The sequence below is a fragment of the Grampus griseus genome (assembly GCF_964374135.1).
Source record: "Grampus griseus genome assembly, chromosome: 4".
Lineage (NCBI taxonomy): Eukaryota > Metazoa > Chordata > Mammalia > Artiodactyla > Delphinidae > Grampus > Grampus griseus.
Window position 1 is genome coordinate 139,420,748 of NC_138997.1, and position 23,581 is coordinate 139,444,328.

Genomic DNA, 23,581 nt, shown 5'->3' on the forward strand with positions numbered 1-23,581 from the left:
TAAATTCCATCCGTAAGACCCTAAAAATCCATTCAGGTTAGAGGAGACATCTACTTCGACAACAACAACAAAATACATTTAAAAATGCCAAGCACTTTTCAAAGTCCTGACAACAGTGAGTTCTTAGAATGCAAATATTAAAAAAAGGAACATATCATTTCTGCCAAAGAGTTTTCTAAAAATTAAACCCGTTGCAACTAATGGTTTCCCTCACTTACCTTGGAGCTGCTGTTGCTGATACAGATGCGGTAGTAGTAGGAGACCTGGACGAAGCATCATGACCAGGGGGAGTGATGTTCACAACTCTAGCTACACCCTTCTCTGCTTTGGAGCAGTTTAGAGGAGATGAGTTTTTCCCACCACGCACAGAAGCTGCTGCTTTCAAGAGACTTTCTGCAGACAGTGACACTCGTTCTAATGACTTTTCATCAGCAGCTGCTGCTAAATCCTCATTGCAGGTTTCACTTTTGTCATCGTCTATGACCACTATGTTCTTGGGCATATCCTTGAACTGATATACAAGCCTCTGTCCTTCAACCTTTGCGAGAATACCCCTTTGGTAATAATATCTGTCAGGAAAAAGTACTAAATAAATCAAGTATATTACATTTGTTCTCCCCACCTCCCTACCCCCCAACAAAAACACCATGTAGAAGAGATGCTAACAGAAACATTCACTGATTCTAGTAAGAGATAAGGAGGAACTCACACTGCCTGGATTGTTCAAAAGGCTAAGAATTTGAAGTAGGAATGAAATTAGAACCTGGTGCCACCGGTCTTATATAACCTTGAGATCTGTAAAGTAGCTAAAAGCTCATTCTCAAAGGAAGTAATTTAACCTAAATACAGAATATACTACTGTACAGCTGGCCCTCCACATCCCTGGGTTCCTCATCCATGGATTTAACTAACCCATGGATCAAAAATACTCGGGGAAAAAAGAATTCCACCGAACAGCAAAACTTGAATTTGCCACGTGACAGCAACTATTTCCACAGCATTTACCCTGTGTTAGGTATTACGTGTAATCTAGAGATGATTTCAAGTACACAGGGGACGTAGTGGGTTACAGGCAAGCACTATCCCCACTTCCAAAGGGATTTGGGCATCCATGGAGTTTGGTATCTGCGGGGGGTCCTGGAACCGATCCCCCTCAGATACTGAGGGACGACTGTATTTTACAGACACTGGTAAAACTTTAGTTCTGATTTACATAGGTTATAAAAACAATCTGATGTTACGTGGAGAAGTTACCTAAGCCGTGCTTCGTAGACGTGACTCTGTGGTGTATATGAATACTGTCACTAAACTACGTTCATTTACAAAATACCCTTCATTAGAATAAGCCACGTGCATAACAGAGTTATGTGGGTTCCTCCAACTGACAGAACTTAAGAGAAAGTTTCATATCAAGATAAATCCATTATAATAAGTTTGCAGGAACTAAAGAGCAAATTCACAATTTGGAAACTGTATTTTGTTTGGGTTTAATTTTCTGAAAGGTGCACATTTCCCACAAAAATGGATTTTCCAATGGTGTTGAAATTTTAGCCGTCTAGACCAAACTCCTGTCTCCCCACCTGCCTCCAAATACAAGAAGCTCCTCTAGAAAATCCCCCCCAAATTACAAGCTGTAACAAATAAGGGATTTTAACAGCTTCTCTTTAAATAGTTAATAGACAATATTAAGAGACATGTAAGTTTTGTTTGAAAACTCTTTCTTTTGGGTTCTTACCTCAGAGCTCGTCCCATAGTTTCATAGTTCATGTCTGGCTTGTTCTTATGCTTTCCCCAAAGCTTAGAGACAGCCTTTGAATCCACAAGCTTGAATATGCCTTTTTCTCTCTGAGTCCACTTAATATACCGGGGACAAGTATTTTTATCTTGAAGTAGATCTAAAAGAAACTCCCACAAATAGGTTGTGTTTCCTTTGAAAACAATCATAGACATTGATTAACGATTCATTAACATAATTAAAAGCAAATACTTACTTATGCTGGATAAAAAATCAATTAATTTACCACTGGTGAAGCACAAGTGTACTGAGAGTCTGTCATGAAATACTTGACTAGATCGGCAATCATTTGTACAGTGTCAAATTGTGTTGTCTAGTAAATAACAATTCAAGAAATAAACAACAGTTTGAAACAATATAAGCTATAACACAAGGCCAGGCACAGTTATATTTCAAATGAATGATAGAAAATAATGTCTGAGATTTCAGGAGTGAAAATAAAGCGGATTGTTAAGGCATTATCAAGTCTTGGAAGATGGCTAAGATTTGCATAGAAGGAAAGGAAGGACTCTGGGTAGGTAAAAGAAGAAACTTAGTCCCAAAGAGAAGAGAGCATCACTCTTTTCTTTTCTTGGAAGGCTGGGGAAGAGTAGTGGGCAGTGGTTACGAGAAGACCAGAAGACTAAAACCAGTCTGCTGTTTTCCTTTTATTCCCTTTGTAAGCCTCTAGGTGCAGAGGTTCTTAAATTGATGAAAGAAGAAGAGAGTCCCGAGAAGAGGATCAGAATACATATGCCACCAGGGAGCCACCAGGTCATCTCCAGGCTCCTACTCAATAACCCTTTACTAGCCTCAAATCCAGATCCAAGTTACGGGCTACATGAGAAGAACCTCGAAGGTGGGAGGCTTCCACATCAAGCCACTGCTACTAGTCAATCGAAACGCTGATGTTTTTCTCCTCTAGCTTTTCATTTTCATCCTGTATTTCCCTGAAAATTCAGTCAATCCATTAACCCACAGTTGAGCCCCGTGTGCATCTCTTGACTTTAAAAAATTAACCTTCAACTTTACAATGCTATTTGTATCTCTTCAACTTTCCTATGTTACATTTGTACATCAGCATCCATACCTAAAAACTCTTAGTATTAAACCGTGCATAACTTTCAACTACATAACTCTCAACTGAATCAAGATATGTATCTGGGGCATTTTTATTTTATGACCTAAAGATTATAAGAACTTATTCTGGAAGAAATTTTTGTACAACAGACAATGCCTTGCACACAGTAGGGATCTGAGTACTTCTGTGTCTACTGAATTAATCAGACTCATCAACATTCTTTAGGTTGTCTTTAAATGCTTCGCCCCAGTTCCCATCCCCAAGTTAAAATTAACAATTCTATTTCTGGTTTTAAGGAAAACAGAATTCGAAAGGGAAGCCTTCTTTATCAGACAAGGTAGTTTACTAAGTCTATGCAGACATTATCGTCATAATTTTGCAGAAGAGGAAACACTGACTGGATTTTTAATCCAGGGGTGACTGTAATCACTTTAATCTTCACATTTCAACAGGCTGCCAGGCTGCCTCAAGTTTAATCATACAAAACTGAAATTTTAATGAAAGGTGATTTCTGACTGGTAAAAATAGGTTATCACAAAATTTTTTTCCAGTTTTAAACATAAGGTCTTTGAATACAAGAGACACCACTGATGATGGGAATAATTTTTTAAAAAGTAGTAACTGGGACCTCCCTGGTGGCGCAGTGGTTAAGAATCCCCCTGCCAATGCAAGGGACACAGGTTCGAACCCTGGTCTGGGAAGATCCCACACGCCGTGGAGCAACTAAGCCCGTGCGCCACAACTACTGAGCCTGCACTCTAGAGCCTGCGAGCCACAACTACTGAGGCCCGCACACCTAGAGCCGGTGCTCCGCAACAAGAGAAGCCACCGCAATGAGAAGCCCACGCGCTGCAACTAGAGAAAGCCCGCGCACAGCAACGAAGACCCAGTGCAGCCAAAAATAAATAAAATAAGTAAATAATTTTTTAAAGTAATAATTGTATATTTACAGTTCAACTTTGTAATACTACTAGCATGTAAGTTTTAAAGTTTTCAATATAAATTAAAAGATAAAACCTAAGATACCAGAAATGTAAAACAACCAAAGACACAGAAGAAAATAAAAGTATCCTAAATCTGTCCCAAATTGAATAAACAATTCCTAAATAAATAAGGGTTTACTGTAACTGGATTTTTCTTTTTCTTTTTTTGTCTAAATTTCTTGGTAGGCTTACTAGACTTAATTTTTTTTTTTTTACTAGAGATTTAATTTTTGCTTTAATTATTTAAAATGAGATATATCAGACTACCTGTTAAGGATGGAATAAATTTGAATACACGAATCCAAAATGTATCCAACTATTGAAAACATTCATGGAAGTGATAAAATTTTGGTTATCAGAACACACCTAAAACCCTTACTAAGATCACTTGAAATCAACTTACACAACAAATTATGACAGCAGAGAATGCAGAAGGCTTATGCTATTTTTGTGCTTAATGAGAATATACAAACTCTAAAGCAAACATGTTAAATTTTTGTTCTAAGATCCTTACTGACATGACTGAAATCTGCTGGTTGGAAAACTAAATTCACCTTGCATTGAATCAGTTAAGAAACGCTAAATTCACCTTGCTTCTATCAGTTAAGAGAGTATGGAGAAATGAAGTCTTAGTTTTGTAAACCTTCTTCAATTCTAAGTGACTCTCCATGAGGATGCCTGCCGTTATCCTCCAGAACCACAGCTCTTCATACAGCTGTGTATCATCAGATTGCAGGTAGGGCCTTTTCCAAATTCAAACGCTTGCCCACCTCCACTCCCTGCAGTTTTATCTCAGTGGGGTAAGGACCACGCATAGATAGTTTGAAAAAGCTCCACGTGTGATGCTCATACAGCCCTGATTAAGAACTGCTACCAAAGACAGTACTCTCACGTGTGCAGGTACTAGAAGTGATTTTCCTACAAATGTACTTGACTAAGAAAAACAGCATCTCACCTACAAAACAGACCTCCCCAAATTACCTTTTCCTTCTCTGGGCTTCTTCTTTATGCCTAACTCAGGAGACCCATTGGAAATTGGCGACTGCTGGGTCTTTGGTTTACGGCCAACTGGAAGTAAAAGATATTGAAACCACACGTTGAAAACAGGAAAAAGAAGCACGATAGCAGGCTTTCTGATAACACATTATTCATGAAACTGGATACTAATCTATGGATTAATATATTCGGTGTATATAAAAGTTGCTTTTACAAGAACATGAAAAGCACTTCTGCAATTTTAGATTACAGCAGTTAGTGGATAGTAATGTCAATGTACATGGCAAGTCAGGCACTACTAACCCATTATTTACATGGTCAGAGCCTCAATTTGCTAACCTTTTCCAATAATGTAGCAATGGAAACAAATTCTAGTACAAACTTTTGTTTTCTGTTCTACAGAATTGTTAGAAAAAGCTTTACCTACCGATTGCAGAGGATCTGATAATCTGCGAAGCCCTTTGAGCTCAAATGAGGAAAAGTAAAAAATATTATTTTAAACACTCTCTACTGCTCTGAGCCAATCAATTCACCAGAATTTCAGCATAAATTTCCCCACCTCAACGTGCAGGTACATTATAAGGATAAAAAAATCTTCCAAGCGATTACTTCGTAGGTCTAGTAGATGTCTGCGCCCTTCCTTTTGTCTCCCCTCACTTCTGCCGTAAGGCTCTCTCAGAGAGACTAGCATCCACAATGAACAGAAAAGCAAGAGCTATACTTCTCTACAGTAAAGAAAGCTTAAGCCTGAAAAGTGTTGTATTCAACCCTCAGCCCTGACGGATGAATGCTGGCAGGTGAGGGGAAGCCTCAAGAAAGAGACTGGGAATATTACATATACTATTACTGATTTGGTGATCTGTCCTAACATCTGGGATTTCTGATGTCTCTGCTCTTCATTAGCAAGGATTATCTAGAGCTAAATTAAAGTGCCTTAATTTATATGTCAAAAAGCATAGTTATTATATTCTAGGATTAGAATAGGATTTCATTAAGACGTATGCTTTGGCAAAAATTAAAACAAAGTTTACTGGTCTCCCTTGTTAAAACAGAGCTTAATTTCTCAATTTAAATAATACTTATATGTACGAATCAGTCAGTTAATAAGACTGACGTCTTCACTGTCTCCTAAATTCAATCACAAAAGCCCAACTTCCTTAAAGGAAAGGTTAGCCCCAAAAGGCCTATTTTCTTATAAAGCAGCATTTCCCAAATGGTATTACATGAGAAATAGGTTATTCATCAGTAGGAAAAACGGTTTACAGTCAAATTAACTTTTAGAACTGCATGCTGTCTTCTCTTGGAGATTTACAATGCACGTTAGTATATTAAAGGCTCTGGAAATAAAAAGAAGCCTCTACTATTAAAAAATACCTACCTAACTTTGTATGTCCCAAAGGTACTTAACCACAAATGAATAATTAACGATGTTGCATGTAATTTTTAAATTGTCATTCATTAAGACCACCTATTTTCCAATACGTAATAAGATTAGTATTAAATTGGCCAATTATTTCCTGGTTTATACCGTACCACCACATAGGCAGATCAACCTGTTTATCTAGAGGTCTTGGTTCCCTAAATGATCTCAGCTTTTCATAGTCTTTGCCCTCTTCATTTAAATCTAAAATTTTCTTAAGTATTTTGTAATAGCTTCCATAAGATACAACCAGCCGAAGGCTATAGAGGGCAGTGGGTAAACAGGGCTATTTATATGTATTCCTTTTGTTTCTAAACATTTACAGCAGGAAGTAATTCTTCCTTCTAAACTCTCTCATTCATGCCTTTCTCAAATACATATTATCTATATTGTAAGAGGGAAGGTGCTCTGTCTCATTCTCCACTGGGTACCTCACGGCAAATGAGGCACAGACCTGTGACCATCACAGCAATTTGAAACACTGCTACCTAATAAATCAAAGATAATACCATTATTTCTGAAGCAAGTTTTCCCTTATTGTTGCCTTTGATTTTTCTTTTCCCCCATTCTAAAATGTGAAGAAAGAGACAGGGAAGAAAGTGGAATTAGATGAATACCCATTTATACAGAATTTCATTTCTTTCAAGTTTTACCTTTGATTCAAACAGAAAAAGAACCCACTCAGGATGCTGAAGATGGACTGGAGCCTTGTGCCTCACCCACTGGGACCAGATGAGCACAAGCTTCAGCAGGCGTCAAATAACAAGTGGAAACGCTCTTTACCCAGAGGTGAGCTGATTCCCCTCACAAGTCCCTACGTGCAACCTTGGTGTTTTAAGGCTGAAGACAAGGGGGAGAAAACTGGGCTTTTTACTTTAACGCCCACAAAAAGAGTAGGAAGGTAAGATTACGAAAAATAAAGTCAGGAATAATTCTTTTTTTTTTTTTTTTTTAAGGTAACCAAGTACCTAAAAGGATCAGAAAGTAGAAAAATGGGCAGTGAATCTCTGACCTTCCTTCTGTGTATCAAGCACCTATTATAATCTCACTCTGCAGGCAACTACTTTTAGGACTCAAACACGAACTCCTTTAAACAGTATGAACATGTTAAAAGACAAAATCTTAATTCTTTGAGAATATCTAATTAAGATAACATCAGTCATAAATCTACACATATATTTCCTATGTCCTGTGATGGGGGGAGAAAGATACCAGAAAAAATTTCACCCAACTTCCCAGAAATTTATAAATACACTCTACCTTTCTTCTTTTTCATTGGTTCATGGCTATCCGGTGACGTAGGAAGAGGGGAGGTATCCATTGGTTCAGATTCTTCAGTTGACACCTCCACTACAGTTTCTGTAATGACATCCGGCCTCATAGCAGCATGGATAAATTCTGGAGTTGATACACAAGGAGGGACAAACACTTCCACTATAAAAAAAAGTTGAAAAATTAAAATTTCCCACCCCCATTAATGCCTCTCAATACGTACGGACAATTCAATATTTAGTAGGGTGAGGTTATTAAGAATTCATCAAAGCAGGATAAAAACTTGAAATTAAGGCTTATTGAATATACAATATGGTCTAAAGTATGTAAGTAAATAAATGCAAAGAAAATCGACTTGAAGGAAACGTTAATCTTCTGGGTAAAGGGGGAGATCATAAGTAGTCAACCCCCGTGCTTCACACTTTTAGATGCTTTCAAGTTCACTGTAGAAGACTTTGGATTATTTTGACAATTGGGAAAACATTTGAAAATAAACGAGTATAATAGTGAGTTAATAATTACTTTCCTTCCACTCACTCATCATTATTCTCTAACTAGGAAGAACATGCACCTGGTGTAACATTAAAGTAATAAACATACGTTTAGGGAAAAGCAAGCACAGTTCATTTCAAGATGTGAAAAGAAAACCTGGCTCGTTACAGCCAAATGAATATCATCTTTCAATATTTAAAATTTTATTTACTGGAGCAGTCCCTGATATCTTGGGTCACTAAAATGGTCCATACAGATTTTCTAGTACATACAATAATGTTGCTCTGGCTTCCTTTCAATGTGCATGAATAACCAGGATATGACATTTCTATTTCAATTAATACATACTATCACGGATTAATATACTGACCAGTATGCCCTAATCTTCTTCTCATATCCCTGAATAATACACAGGATTCCTACTCTAACTAAAAAGTACGGCTGATCTTAACATATGTTGAAAATCCCTAAAAGAAGGGCCAATCTTAACTGTATTAAGTCAAATTAACATTTGGGCATTAAAATTAGGACAAAAAGACTCTCAAAGGCAGTCTTTAAAAAGGGGGCCAAAAAAAACAAAACAAGGAAAACATGCAGCCTGAAGGGAGTGTGAGGAAACACTGGAAGCTACCTCCGCCCTCCCTCAGGGAGCGCTCCCTGGGGTCACTGCCCATCTATCACTGAAGGAAGGACTGAACGTGGTCATAGGTGGCAAATGCTCCCATCTGCCATTCTCTTAAGGTTTATCATTTACCCAGAGTTAAGGAAATAAGACATGATGGTATAAACAGCTATGTAGCAGCCATCTGTCTGTCTACAGTGGGCGTTTCTGTTTCATTTATTTTGAAAATTAAGTATTTAAGATTTGGGAACATTGACAAATAAAAATCAATTACTGCTGTCACAGGTATTTATGTATTATAGACTTTGAGAACACCAACAGTCCCCTTGGATTACCAAAGACAAAAACAGAAGCTTTCTTTCTAGATACGTAGAGTGGCGTGATATGTTTCATATAAACAGGACAGTCCGCATACCAGGACTTCTTGGCCCTCTCAGGCAGGCAGGGGACTCCATATGAAGCAGGGCTTCAGCAGCTTCGATGGTCTTATCTGCACAGTGTGCGTTACTGCTATGAACCGATGCTTCCGCTGGGGGGAAATAAGCTCTACTCAGTAAAAATGCACTGAACACGTACGTTATTAAATTAAACTCTCACGTTGACAACTCTAAATGAGTCATTAATACACATTAGCCCATATAAATTACTTACAGAAATAATTTTAAAACCAAAACAACCTAGTATCTATACTTTATAAAATGAATGTTGATAATAAAGCAAGTATTGAGATTGATTAGAAATTTCTGAATCTTGTCCAAAGGAAAACAAAGACCCTTGAAATGTGAATCCTGTATCAATTTTAGGCCCAAACTAACTTGCGGGGTAGGGGAGAGAGAATGGTTGTAGATTAACAGTCCTATGAGGTCAATTGTAATTTTAATATACTGCTAAGTAAACACCTAGCAGAATCAGTCAGAAACTCGTATTTCTAAATTAATCAATCAGTTCAATTCTTACAGACCCTCCTGGTGAGTGCACCAGAGAACTTGGGAATTTTCTTCACAGTAACTGCTTTCTTCTTCAAGATCTCTCTGGACTTTGCTGGGTTTTACCCAAGAAATTTAGAAAGAAAGAAAGAAAGAAAAAAGAGAGAGAGAGAGAGAGCGCGAGCGCGCCTATGTTTCTTTTCCTCTCCATGAAGCCTTTTCTAGTTCTACGACCTCTTGTAACTCTCTTCTAACACTTACTTTATGCTTTGCTGATTAAATTATTTGTGAAACAGTAAAGTGTACAGCAGTGGTTTGGTTTTCCAGCCTCGAAAGCTTGGGCTCTAGTCTCTGCCACTTACAATTTCTGTTACCTTAGGCCAGCAATTTAATTTCTTGTAAGGCTCAGTTTCCTCTTTCACCAAACAGGAATATTACTTACCTCATACAGTTGTGAGAATTAAATGCAGTGATTGCCTTAAAAAACACGTACAATATCTCACATATAGATAAGAACTCAATAAATGGTGATAATTTCTTATCACCATTTAAGCTCCGTGAGATCAGGGAGGGCCTATCTTAATTCATCTTTACACCTGTTATGGTTCCTAACACAGACCTTTCATATAGGAGGCATGCAAGTGTTTCTTTTATGTTTTGAAGTTAAGGACAACCCACAGACCTTACAGGAAAAATAGCAATTCAAGCACAAATTCATTATCCTAATGATATAATTAATTTCACATCCTGACTTGAAATATTCTGCTTGGTAAGAGGTTCTGAAACATGAATATGTGAACGGTGTCTAATTTGATAAATTTTTCTCAAGATGTCCTCTAAAGGACTAAAAGAAAATACTTACACCAATTTCATAAAAGCATATTATCAATTCACAAGTTCTACAACACTGAAGATATGAATCTTTTAAAATTGTTTCCAGTAAACTTTTAATTGAAAACAACTTTTTCACTTAGTCTCAAAAGTCACCGAGTGCTAAGGCCTCGGCCTCACACACCAGCCATTTGGAGAGCGTTCACAGAAAATCCAGCGACTGCTTCACCACCTGCTGCACGTCATCCACACTCTCAACCAAGGTACCCGGTCTCTCCAGTTGCTCTTTCCATTTATGGAAATCTGCTCAAAGCTAAACAGTTCCAGAGAGGCAGCCAAACCTCTAAGTAAATCTATCTTTAGGTGACCCTGCTTACTCTTATCTGCAGCTTCACTGAAGCACAGGATCCAATCAGTCCTTCTAGCTCAACTTTAAGAAATTTACTATTAGTAAGTATAAAATATATTACCATTCTCAAGTATTTTCTTCAAAGTACCTCCCCCTGCAGTACTCACGTGCACTAAAGAACCTTGGGAAGCAGATTCTCAGGTTTTGAAAAGTTTATTCTAGGAACTTCATTCTCTTTAAAGTCTGCTTGTGTTGCAATTTAGCTGTTGTCTTAGGTACTATTAATAAACCATCCTGGGTAAACTAATTCCTTATGTAATTGTATTAAGACACACCCTAAAAACTCTACCATACTAAAGAGCTTTGAGTATTTGATAATAATACAGCAATAGAATTTTACCAGATATTTTAATGTTTTAAGTTATAAACAAAATGAAATTTGCCAACAGCTATATATTGTGCCGCCCTGAGCTCTTATGCAGTTTGAGGTATGTTTTCAAAACCATGACTTCATGTTAGTTATGTCAGTGAAAATTTTCTTGCTATGATTTCCGACCTCAACCTCCCCTTTCTCCCTAAGTTCAAAATGCTGTTTCCTTGAAATATTTTACATCCAGAGTAAAACAAAGAGAATCCACACAAACTTCAGCAGAGAATCACTCCTTTACACTTTAAATCCAGGACGAGAATATATTAAAAATGCATCAACTCCCTACGAACTATCAGTCGGATCTAATGTTCTATGTACAGTCAACAAAGGATTGTTATAAACCTGAGACACAAGTGTGAACAGAGCTCTGGCCTCATGAAGCTTATACGAATAGTTCAGAGTATCAAAAACATAAATGGACGTAAAATATTTCAAAACAAAATAAAGATGCAAAATAATTTGACAGTTTCCAAGAATACTTAACCCAATTTGTTAAAAGTGAGCTCTGTCTCTTTTTACTTGTCTTTTGTTGACGTAAGTCAACAAGCAGTTTTTGGTAACAGAAATTTAAGAAATACTTTTCCTATTCAAGTTCCCATAATTTTTAAAAACTTTTCAATATTATTTTATTCAGATCAATAATTCAAATACAATTTAAACTGAAATTCTGCACAATTCCTGAGGATAAATATGGATACAACATTGCTGTGCCATCGAAGCAAGCAGACTTACAAGCGAGGGCTGAGAATTCCTTACTTATCTCTTACTTAAAGCTTGATTTTCTGGTGTCTTTCTGGCCTGCTTATGAAATTTATGGGAGTTTAAAAAAATAAGCAACTCATTTAAAAAACAGAAACAATGCAGCTAAAAGTAATCTGGCAGGTATCATCTTCTAGTTGCCCCCAGTCGGTGGCACTGCTGGTCAATATTCCTTGAATAAATAAATATACCAAATAAATTTCCAAACTATTTTAATTTTAATCAGTGTCAAAAATTACATTTGCTTATGCCCTCCTTTACCGTTGGTTCAGAGTCTTATTGTTCCATTTCTAGCTTTCTAATCAACTGGTGTTTGTATGGAGACTATTCCAGACTCACTCGACAGCTGTTACTAAATACCAAACTTGGTAATTAACTCTGACAAGAGACATACCTCTCAGCTTTGCAGAAGAGAATGCTGGCAATGGATCTAGTTCATAACAACGTTCTTAAAAGTCAAAAATTAACAGCAATTTAATTTGAGAGCAATAGGAAAATATTAGAAAACACTTCATTAGGTGATTGTGGTATTCCCCTACAAGCAAGACCATAAACTAATATTTACAAGGGCATCACGCAGCTACCACACCTGACTCACCACAGCTTATTCTCTAACGCCCCAGGACTCTAACAGTTAATAGGTGAGTGAAGAACACAAACAAACAGAAAGGTAAAAGGTCTGGGGCACTCCATCTGTATCCGTTCCCCTTTGACTTTTCTAATCTATACAGCTGCATTATAAGGTTAAAAGGGGAAAGAGAATAAAATCATTTTCTACAGTAGCGCTGTCTGATAAAAATATAACGAGAGCCACGTGTAATTTTTAAAGGTCCAGTAGCCACGTTAAGAAAATAAGCAGAAGGGGAAATTAATACCTTTCATTTAACCCAGTATATCCAAAACACTGGCATTTCAACATGTAAAAGAGGTTTACATGTAAAGAACATGTAAAGAAGTTTTTCACTGCTTCAGTTTTTATGTTTAAATTAAATTAAAAATTTGGTTAATCGGCCACATTTCAAATACTCAATCGCCACATGAGGCTAGTGGCTATGGTACTGAAAAGTATAGACTAAATAAAACTGTAACTCAGCTATTCTCAAACTTTTCTAGTCAAAGGACCCTTTTACACTCATATTACTGAGGACCACAAAGAGATTTTGCTTATGTAAGTCCTATGTTTAGATACTTATCCTATTTGAAATTAAAGCTAAGAAAACTTTAAGTAATATGTTTATGAAAAATAACTTTTCTAAAACAAAGAACAATTTAGAGAGTAGCTTTATTTTACATTTTTGCAAATCTTTTTAATACATGGTAGAAAACAGTTGGATTCTCATACTTGCTTTTTCATCCGATCTGTTCTATCAAGCCATGTAGCCTCTAGAAAACTTCTGTGAACACTTGTGAAAGTGAAAAGGCAAATAATGTCTTAGCGTTACCATGAAAACAATCTGACTTCACGGACCCCCTGAAAGAGTCTGGGGAACTCCCAGAATCCCTCATACCAGAGATTATAGTATTAAAGAACTGCAGCTGTAATTTATTATCTAATGTAATCAACAACACCCAAATTCCATCCTCATGTTTCTGTAAGTTTTAGCTTCTAAACATAAAATCACTGTGTAGAAAAAAAAAAAAAAAAAAAAAAAATCACTGTGTAGGTGAACAATTATGATTCCATTTCCATAAGTACAACAGTACTTTGTCGACTTACACATGAAGGATTTTTTTTTTAAACTCTTCATAAATCAAAAACACTCTCCTGCCTGCCTCTCTACCAATTAAATTTGTCCCTAAAGGAAACTGATGTTGGATTACCCTGAATGACTCTTTACACACTGATGTTACTCTTTCACTCAATTTCTGTATGAATTTTAGTACTAATGCTGCAATGAATTCTAAAGAGTAATTTCTTAAACACATTTCCAAATAAAGTTTTAAAAAATTTATGCCATTCTTCCAATTTTATTTCAACGCATCCTTCATCTTTTCATAGCCTGATAAATTTTTTTTTCAAATTGATGTTCTTTTCAAGATTGATACTAGATATTCCAGTTTATAGTAAATTAGAAGATTTTCTAGTTCAAATTTCATGATGAATTTTGACAAACTAGACAGATTTGTTCTGTCCGTAAAAATACTTAAGGCTGCATTTCCAGAAGAATTTCCCCCTTCCATTCAATAACCGTGTTAAAGTAGAACAATACTTCTTTCCTAAGAGTTACGCTGTTTCTCAATTCTCAAATTCTCCACTTTCTCAATTTCTCAAAAAAAGGAAGAAAAAAAGTCAAGGAATGTACACTTGAGAATAAGAAGGCAGAATATTTTAAATTGACAATCTTCCAGAAAAGTCAGGCCACATGTACACAACGCTTTCGCATAAGTATTAATAAAGTAACATTCGTATTTTCCTAGAGACTAGAAATGAGCTTAATTTACTAAATAAACTATATCATAGTCTTATTCAACGTACAGACATGGCCTCAAACTCCAATTTGGTCCAAAGATTGGCAAAAGAAATTAACCCCTCCCCATTACATAACGACCTTACAGACAAATTCACTCATAGAGTGTAATGTAAAGAAATCCAAGCAAAAAGAGGACCTTCGCTTTCCATTAAATATTTCTGAGCCACCTATAGTTTCAGAGTTTTAAAAGTTATTAGGGATCACCTAGTCAATGCTGTTCTCTTACAGAAAACGAAGCCTTAAAGAGCTAGTTTAGTGACAGCTAGATGAAGATCCTTATCTCCTGACTTCAGGGTCAAGGCTCTTCCAAGGCTCTTTCTCGGTCGGACACCATGTTGTCAGTGAAAGTTTTATAAAGTATATCAAGTCTTTTACCACAAAAAATATTTTGTATGTGAAAATGATTTTTAGTAAATAACCTTATGTATTTCATTCTTTATTCAAATGCCTCTGACAGCATACATGTTGATAACTAAAGCGAAAGCTGATGGCTAAAGTTGATAGTTAAGTCTCTGAAGGGAGGAAAATAAAAGCAAAACTATATCCTCTAGCATCTTAACGTCTAACAGTAATGGAATTCTAAGCGCTTTATACTTACTTAGAAACAACAGTTATGCTAACAATATTCAATTTAAAGCTTATCTCCTCTAGAAGTTTTCCTTAATAGCATTCTACACTTACCAGGAACCCATACAGCAATCCCTGTAGTTATATTAACATTTATATATTATACAGATTTTCATCTGTCTCCTCAATTAGACTAAATCTTCGTGAGCAAGAATTACGTCTAACACTTGATGACTTCCCTCAAGGGAATGAAAAGATACCATTAAGTCCATATACAAATACAAACCTTACAAACATTACCCTCCCAACATCACTGGCAATTGGCAGCAATAAAAATTTAGATCCATGATTCTTCATTTTCTGGGCCACCTTTCCTCCTCCACTTTTAACTCACTGAATAAACCTTGGATAAACCAGCAAACCTGTCTCAAATTTCCTTCTAAAATAGGGTTTATAAAGGAACTTCAGATTACACGAATATGACTTGAGAAAATAATTTGAAAACAATTATATGTAATATGTATTCTTTACAGAACATTATAATCACAAAGGAAATTTCAACTGTAAGGTTTCTATGTACTAAGGAAATGCAGTAGAACGGGAAAACAACATTTAACTTAAAAAAACAAAACCCTGATCAAAAGAAGATAAAACGTTTGTATTTTTGAACCGTAGGCTGTCTACATATGTTAAACTGTGTATATGCATCCACTCCAAGCAAAATATCTACAGGTAACGTTCAGTTGTGACGATGACTGCGAAAGCTTATATGACAAAAATACCTTCTCTTGGCAAAATTAAGCCCTCTTACCTTTACCTTTACAAAATTCTAACTGCGTGGAGTAGTCTAAGGTTCTCACAACCACTGGGAACATTTCCGGAAAGGTCCATGTTCAGCACTACTGACCCAAACAATCCATAAAGTGTTGTTGTTAGTACCAATAATATAAAGCCCAAAATTCCATCTCTTAATTCATACAGTATTAACGGACTGAACGTACACAAAGAGACCAAGTTCTCATTGTGCTCTGCCTCCTTTTCCCTAATATTTAAGTTCTTGCTCTCATCAGAAAATAACTGTCAAATGCATTTTAATCACTACTCAGTGAACTGTGATTTTTTTCTTTGGGACCGTGTAGCGTTCTATTTTACAGATTAAGTTCTGTTAAGGGTACATGTAAGTTTATGATTTCTCCCAAACGAACTGAATCACAAGAGTTTCACCAACCAAACGACTAACTCCCCAACCTAAAAACAGTGGATGGAAAACAGCCGGTAAGATCCTTTACAGCAATCCTCGTCGGTGACTCTTCCCCATCTTCCAATTCCCATCGATGGCGATATGAAAGAGAAGCCAGGGAAAGGAACACTGACGCTCACTGCAGTAGGTAAACCGTACTCAAGCTCCGCTACGCCGACTCAGGGCCCTCGCTGCGCTGTCTGCTATTAAGTAAAGCCGCTTTCTCTATGTAACTTAAGTCCGTGCCCTTCCGCTGCAGCAGTGGCGCCGCACATCCCCCACCGCCGCGGCCACTTCCGTGTTTACACTCCTCTTCCCTCCAATTCCATGCGTACATTGTCAGCTTCACTCCCGCCCAATCTTCATTGGCCCGCCGCGGGCCAGGAGTCCCGCCCCCAGAAACCAACGCTCTTATTCGGAACATCGCAGCGAGCGGATAGGAACCCGAGGCCTGTCAATCCCAGCCGTTCTGTCCTCTCCGAGGCGCTTCCGCTGTGGTGGGAGGCTTGGGGGGGAGGGGGAAAGGGGGCAATTCCGTGAGGAGACTTCCCTGGGGCCAAGACTCCCTCCCGCCCGCCCCGCTCCTCCACCTTCACCCGCTGTTTACAAAAATAAACGTTCCTCTCTGACGCCCCAACGCTCCAGCGCAGGGGTACAAAACATACTCCGTGTCTTTCCCATCCTCCCCCCTGAAAAACCCACCCACGAGGCAAGGGGCATAAGCCTACTTCTCCACAGCCGCCCACTGAACCAGGAAAGGGAGGCGGGCCCCCGAGAGCAACACCCCCCCAGGCCACTCCACGTTATTAAGGGACCCTCTCGAGAACCGTTACTCCCGAGCCCGCACAAGGTGGGGATGTGAGGAGGTGGGTCAGAGCAGTTTTTTGGCGGGTATCGGTCTACCGGACGTGGCCCGGCGCTGCCTCGTCCGCGCGGAAGTCCAGGACTTGCGGACCAAGCCTGAAAGGAGAACGGGGCGGGGGTGGCGAGCGTCCACCGGAGAAGCCCGCCGCCCCCGACCGCGGGCAGCAGCGGCCTCTGCGGCCAGACAGCGTGGCAGGCGCAGCCGGGAGACAACAGCCTCACTCACTTCCTGGTTCCTCGGCAACTGGGGTGAAGCGCACAACTCGTCCGCCCCCGAGTCCCCAACTTAACTGCGGCTCGGCTGCCCGGCGCCCGCTGCCAGCGCTCCGCCCGGCAGCCGCCGCCGCCGCTCCACAAACCCACCCTGAAGCGACAGCGCCGGATTTGAGGCAGGTTACTCTCCAAGGTGATCACTTCCTGATTCGTCGCCTCCATTACTTCATTCACAACCCCCCTTTCCCCCGGCCGCCCCGGTGACCGAAGGGGACACCGGACCCCCTGCACTGACCGCCACAGGGGAGCCACCCCGCCCCCTGTGCACCCCTTCTCCTGCTGCACCGATGCACGGGAGCAAAGTTCCCCTGTCCTTACCAGCCCGGATGAGCAGATCCAGCTGGTTCGTGGGTCCCTCATGCAGAGACGTCGCCATGTTTATCCCGGGGCTGGAGCTGCTGCTTCACATTGACTTACACCGTGAGCAGCGGCGGCAGGGGAGGAGGCGGAACCCGCGGCCGGAGACACACGCCGTGCAGCCGACACACACTCACGCACTCGCACACACTCCGACGCCCGGATCCTTGCGCGTCCTCCGACAGGAAGCCGAGGCCGGCCCGCCTCCCGCCGCCGGGCTGAGAAACCCCACCACCTAACGGCAGGGGCGGCGGCGGCGGCCGCCTCGGCTGGCAACGCGATCCTTCCGCCCCGCGCCCAGACAGGAAGTCCCGGACGCCCGCCCCAGAGAGCGGACGCGGCCCGCGGCCCGCGGCGCGCGGGACACCTGAGGCAGGGAGTCGTCCCGGGGGCCGCGGCTGGGACGAGGCCCCTCGGCAGGAAGACGCACGTTTCACGCTCTGCGGAAGAGAAGTCTGCAGTCGTCCCCACGCTAGAAGAGAGCCATTAATCAAATTTTCCTTCTGGAAGAGCTCTAATGCCCAGTCCCGCAGCTGGGACGGAAAGGTGGCTAATTAATTAACTTGTTGGGCCGTGTCAAAGTGTAAGGCTGCGTGTAAGCCGTTCACTTGAAAGCGCTGCGCTGTAAAACAGGCATACCAACCCCAAAAGTCATACCTACGAAATGTTACCAAGGCTTTATGGGACAAAGTAAGGGGCTCCCAACCACTCTCAGGGACCGACTTCGCCCTCTTGCCTCTACAGAGGTATGGAAAAGCACACTAGACAGGTGTTTATCAGCAAACAGCACATGCCAACCTCTGAGAGACGAGATTATCCTCCCCCAGTTGGCTAGCCATGAAATGTATGTACCCTCCTACATTTCTATTTGGTTCGCTCGGAAACAAACGAACGTATTCACTTATATCATCTACTTTTAAAGATCTTTTTGATAAAACTAACCTTATTACAAATAACGTACATATTAAATACAGTAGACGCGGGAGCTAGATTGCCGTTTAGTGACTATAGACTTACTGACAACACAGGAAACCAAGCCTATAAAATGACCCAGATGAAGCTTCATTAAACACAAAAAATGCTTCCCTGGGTTCAAAATTTCATAATATAAAAAAAAACTGAAACAAAAGGTTGCCTATAGTTGTTTCTCCACACAACGTAAAACACTGCCTCCTACAGAGTAAGTGTTCAAAAAGTTATTTGCTGAATAAACACAAAAAAGATTTGGTCGTTACAAATTTTAAATAACAAGGTGTAATTTTTTATGACTTAAATTGAATGAACTGTGATGATAACTAGAGAAAAAAATGTATTCCAGGGGTAATATTAATACTATATCGTTTTACAAATGTTTCCCCAACATGTGCAACTTCAGAGTTGATTCCACAGCCCATGACTTTGCTTTTTTCATTTCTTCTAAATACTCATTTATTCTTTTGGGCCCTTCCCCTAGCCCTACCACCATGATCCCCACCTTCCCAAAAAAGAACCCGTATGCCATTTCCAAAGTACAGCCCCCCTGAAACCAAACAGGGATCTCTTACTTGCGTTAGGTAAACTTGCCACCTATTAGACAAAAGAAACTGTATGACTGGTAGCTTTTATTCTTTATTTCTAGTCAATTTAAAATAAGGACCATCCACTGACCCGCAGCATCATAACCTGAGACGGTTTCCAGGTGAGAGGATGGAGGCACGCTACGGGGCTAATTGCTGGCTTTAGGCAGAACACTGAAATTGACAGCAAATCTGAATGTCCCCTCTTATCAATCATAGATATTCGTGTATTTAGAAAGGAAGAGAGCAATGTAAGCCAAAGGTGTGTTTCTTCTGGAGGCGACAGCTTGACCTGGCTCAAAAAGAAACACTCTTCTCACTGTGGGAGTCAGTTTGAAGCCTGACACATAACCTTTACCTCACTCTTTGCTTCTTGAGGGTTAGCTTTTAAAGAAAGATAGCGGTGTGTGTCTGTGTATTTCACTCTCGGTACATCTTAATTATATGGACTCATATCAGCCTTCTATTTTAAGTTCCAAGTGAACAGAAGCTGTATCTATTCCTGCATAATACTTCACAGTTAGTATATACACATATATAGTATTTATGCATATGTGTGTATATATATATATATATTTATAGAAATTAATGCAGAAAGCCTGGGAAATATTCCTATATATTTAAAGCTCTTATAAAAACACAATTCCCTGGGGTTTAATGCAATTCTGTCTTGCTACTATAACTAGGCTTTCAAAAGCCACCAATACTTTTTAGAGACTAGCAAGCAAGGTGAGGCTGCTGCTGGAAATATAAACTGGTACAAACTTTCAAGAAAGCAATGAGCATTATAGATCAAGAGTCTTAAAGAGGTAAATATCAATATATACTGATCTAGGAATTTCATTTCCGGGGCCTAGCCTGAGGAAATAATCAAAAAATGCAATGGATTGTTTTAATAAAAACATGTTTGAAGAATTTTTAACATGGTAAAATATTAAAAATATAAATGTGGCAGGATTAAAATATACAGTATGTCCCCTACATACAAATGAGTTCCGTCCCGAAAGCGTGTTTGTAAGTCCAATTTGTTTCTAAGTCCAACAAAGTTAGCCTAGGTACCCAACTAACACAATCAGAGGGCAAGCTGCAATTTCACTCACGTCTGACGCTGATGCAACGCATGTTCGCATTTTTGAAAGTTCGCAACTTGAAGGTTCGTATATAGGGGACTTACTGTATATGCATTTCTTCCACACAATATGACTCAAGCCATGTAGTATATGTGAATATATGTGTACATAACATGTATATGTGTGTATATATACACACACACACATCGGCATTTCTCAAGTCTTCAAGGTTAAGCAGAATTTTCTCAAGTACTAATGAGCAGAATTTTAAAAATTGAATAAGACTAGGTAGGTTAGCCTGGTGGATACCTTAGAGCATATTCGGCTAATAACATTACAGAAAGGCAGACTCTACATCAAAGTTATTGCTGTGATCTAGTAGGTAAATAACAGCTAACTCTTATTGAAATAAAAGCCACCAAGGTAAGTGCTTTACCTTCATTTTTTTCACTTATTCCTCTCTACATTCCTGTAATAGATATTACTATTGTGCTCACTTTATAGATGAGGAATCTTGACGAAGGTCATAGTGTTCAGGAGAAGCAGAGCCAGGATTTGAACCCACGAACTCTAACTCTAGAGCCCTTCCTCTCAAACACTCCCCAAGCACCCAAGTAACAAGGCCTGTGTATCTGCTGTGATGCATTTAATACCTACTGATTTTCTTTTCTGAAAATTCTTTTATATTCCTCCCTTCACGAGGTGGAATCTAATTCCCCTCTCTCCCTTTGAGTGTAGGCTGAACTTAATGACTCACTTCTAACAAAGAGAATAGAGCTGAAGTGATGGTGTGTGACTTCAGAAACTGTCTGCTTGATCTCTTGCTCTGGGTCACTCAGAGGAAGCCAACTGCCCATTAGGCAAGGAACAGTGGCATCCTGCCAACAGTCATGCGACCGAACTCTCTAGGACACAAACCCTCCAGCCCTTATCAAGCCTTCAGATGATTCCAGCTTCGTGAAAGATCCTGAGTTACGAGCCATGCAAGTAAGCCGATCCCCAATCCTTAATCTCAAAAACGATGTAATACTGATATAATGTTTATTGTCTTCAACTGCTAAATCTGGGGTGATCTGTTAATCAGCAAAAGATAATTAATATAGAAGAAAGGAGCAGTTTAAACTCCCAACTTGTCACATTTCACAGCTTAGATAAAGAAAGAAGGGTAGAGTTTAAAAATGACCTCTTTCAACTACATTTTTCCATGTCTTTCTTCATAGTCTGAGCATCAATTCTTTCATCCTCCAGCCTCTCCGTTTTAAAAATAAGTAAGTCTTCAGAATATAATCATTATCATTAAAGTCTAATATAACCAAAAATAATTAGATACCCTTGGCTATTTGAATGATTTTATGGTCCTGTAGTAACCAAGATGGAAAAAAATTTTGAGAGATATGTAAATGTCCAATTGTTTCCAACACCATATAGGTTTTAAATGTTTTGACTTATAGCTTACTCTGGTTATTTCCTTTGTATTTTTCCTTTATCTAGTAAACAGAATCATAAAAGGTTATGGTTGAAGAGATGCCTACAGACAACATCACCTAGAGGTTTTCAAAAAAATAAGGAAGGACCTGAACATCATCATCTCTTTTCCTGACTACCATGAATTAAATATATTAAACTTTAAAACCAAATATATAACTGTGTGCTCTATCAGATACAAGTACCAAGGTCAACAGGCTTCAAAGTTTAAAAAAAATTACAGGTAGGAATCAAAGGGAGCAGACATTCTACCCATTTAATGTTATTTTCCTATAGTTTGGGAGAAGGATGCCAATTTCCTATTTTAGTAATGACAACTCTTTAACCACCAATGGTAGAGTTATCTGAGAATCACCGATTTAATCCAATGCCCTAATTTTACACATCAGGAAACTGCAGCTCCAAGAAGTTAAATAATTTAACCAAAGTCACATGGTATATATCCCACTATGTCAAGGTTAAAAATTCTACAAAACAATCTTCTATAAAACTTAGAAGTTACAAAATGGATGAAAACTTAAATCCATTTTACTATTACTATATTTATATAAATTATAAAGTGGTTGATGTTTTGCTTTTTAATGTCAAAGCTAGAGCAATGGTCAAGAGTCTTTCTGAGAAATTAAGAAAAAAATGGAAAAAAAACTTTGAGCAGTGAATGGTAGGAGAACAATAAGAGGGGCTGAACTAACAGTGAAACTCAAAGCTGGGGTATGGTGTGTTGGGCATGTTTAGAAGGAAAGAAAAGGTAGGAAAACTAAGGTCTAAGAACAAATATGTCTGTGAAGGACAACAAGCTGGAATCAGGAGATTTAGGGCCATTAAGTAAAGCCTGGTTCATCGATACCGGAAGACAGACGACAGATGCAGGAGCGCAAGTCTACAGCTTTACGAAGAGAAAAGATGGACCATTTCCTATGTTTATACTACTATATGTTTAACTCACTCTTTTCAGTTTTTTATACTACTGATTCATTTAATAGTTAGGTTTTATAAAATGTTATTAAAGTGAAGATGTTTGAATCCATGGTCACATATTCATTCATTTATTCCATAAATAATTACCCAGCACTTACTTTGAGCAAGTTTCTGTTGTAGGCACCTATTACTACACCTGGTGGCACTGAATTACGTAAAAGGAAAAAATTAAGCCTTCTCAATTCAGACAGAACCCACACCAAGTGTGAAATTCTCAGCATGATACACAAAATTGCTTATACATGAAATTAGAGTAGTAGTGGGTACGTGCTACATTTTGGACCACCACCCAGCAGAGTTACGTATTTACATGTATAAAAGCCTTCACAAGGCATGGATTTTTAACAGGGGGTTCACAAAGGCAAAATTTTGTTACCAAATGTGCATTTTTTCTGAGGAAGAGGATCATGACTATTCTCAGATTCTCAAAGAGGTCTCTGAGCCCCAAAGTCATTTCATCATAAATTATCTGGCCATATGCATTTGTCGACCATGAAAGCCCGATGATGATTGGGCTTCCCTGGTGGCTCAGTGGTTGAGATCCTGCCTGCCGATGCAGGAGACGCGGGTTCGTGCCCCGGTCCGGGAAGATCCCACGTGCCGCGGAGCGGCTGGGCCCGTGAGCCACGGCCGCTGAGCCTGCGCGTCCGGAGCCTGTGCTCCGCAACGGGAGAGGCCACAGCAGTGAGAGGCCCGCGTACCGCAAAAAAAAAAAAAAAAAGTATGCAAAAAAAAAAAGAAAAGAAAACAACCCTATGATGAGTAAGGATCCGGCATGTACCATT

General features: G+C 39.2%; 1 protein-coding gene across 12 annotated transcripts in view; it reads right to left on the reverse strand.

The window, feature by feature from the left end:
- Positions 1-23,581, reverse strand: part of ELF2 (E74 like ETS transcription factor 2) — a 94,001-nt gene that overhangs the window by 2,853 nt on the left and 67,567 nt on the right. For 2 of the 12 annotated variants that reach the window (XM_082652756.1, XM_082652759.1), the window contains 6 exons: positions 9,056-9,169; positions 7,515-7,688; positions 5,262-5,300; positions 4,820-4,906; positions 1,736-1,928; positions 219-569 (listed from right to left, as the gene is read on the reverse strand). In XM_082652756.1, coding sequence (XP_082508882.1) covers positions 219-569; positions 1,736-1,928; positions 4,820-4,906; positions 5,262-5,300; positions 7,515-7,688; positions 9,056-9,169 — 958 coding nt within the window. Of the gene's footprint in view, positions 1-218; positions 570-1,735; positions 1,929-4,819; positions 4,907-5,261; positions 5,301-7,514; positions 7,689-9,055; positions 9,170-10,913; positions 11,883-12,329; positions 13,135-16,221; positions 16,674-17,668; positions 17,955-23,581 lie in introns of those variants that run through there. The other 10 variants (XM_082652764.1, XM_082652763.1, XM_082652757.1 and 7 more) reach the window with 10 other exon arrangements.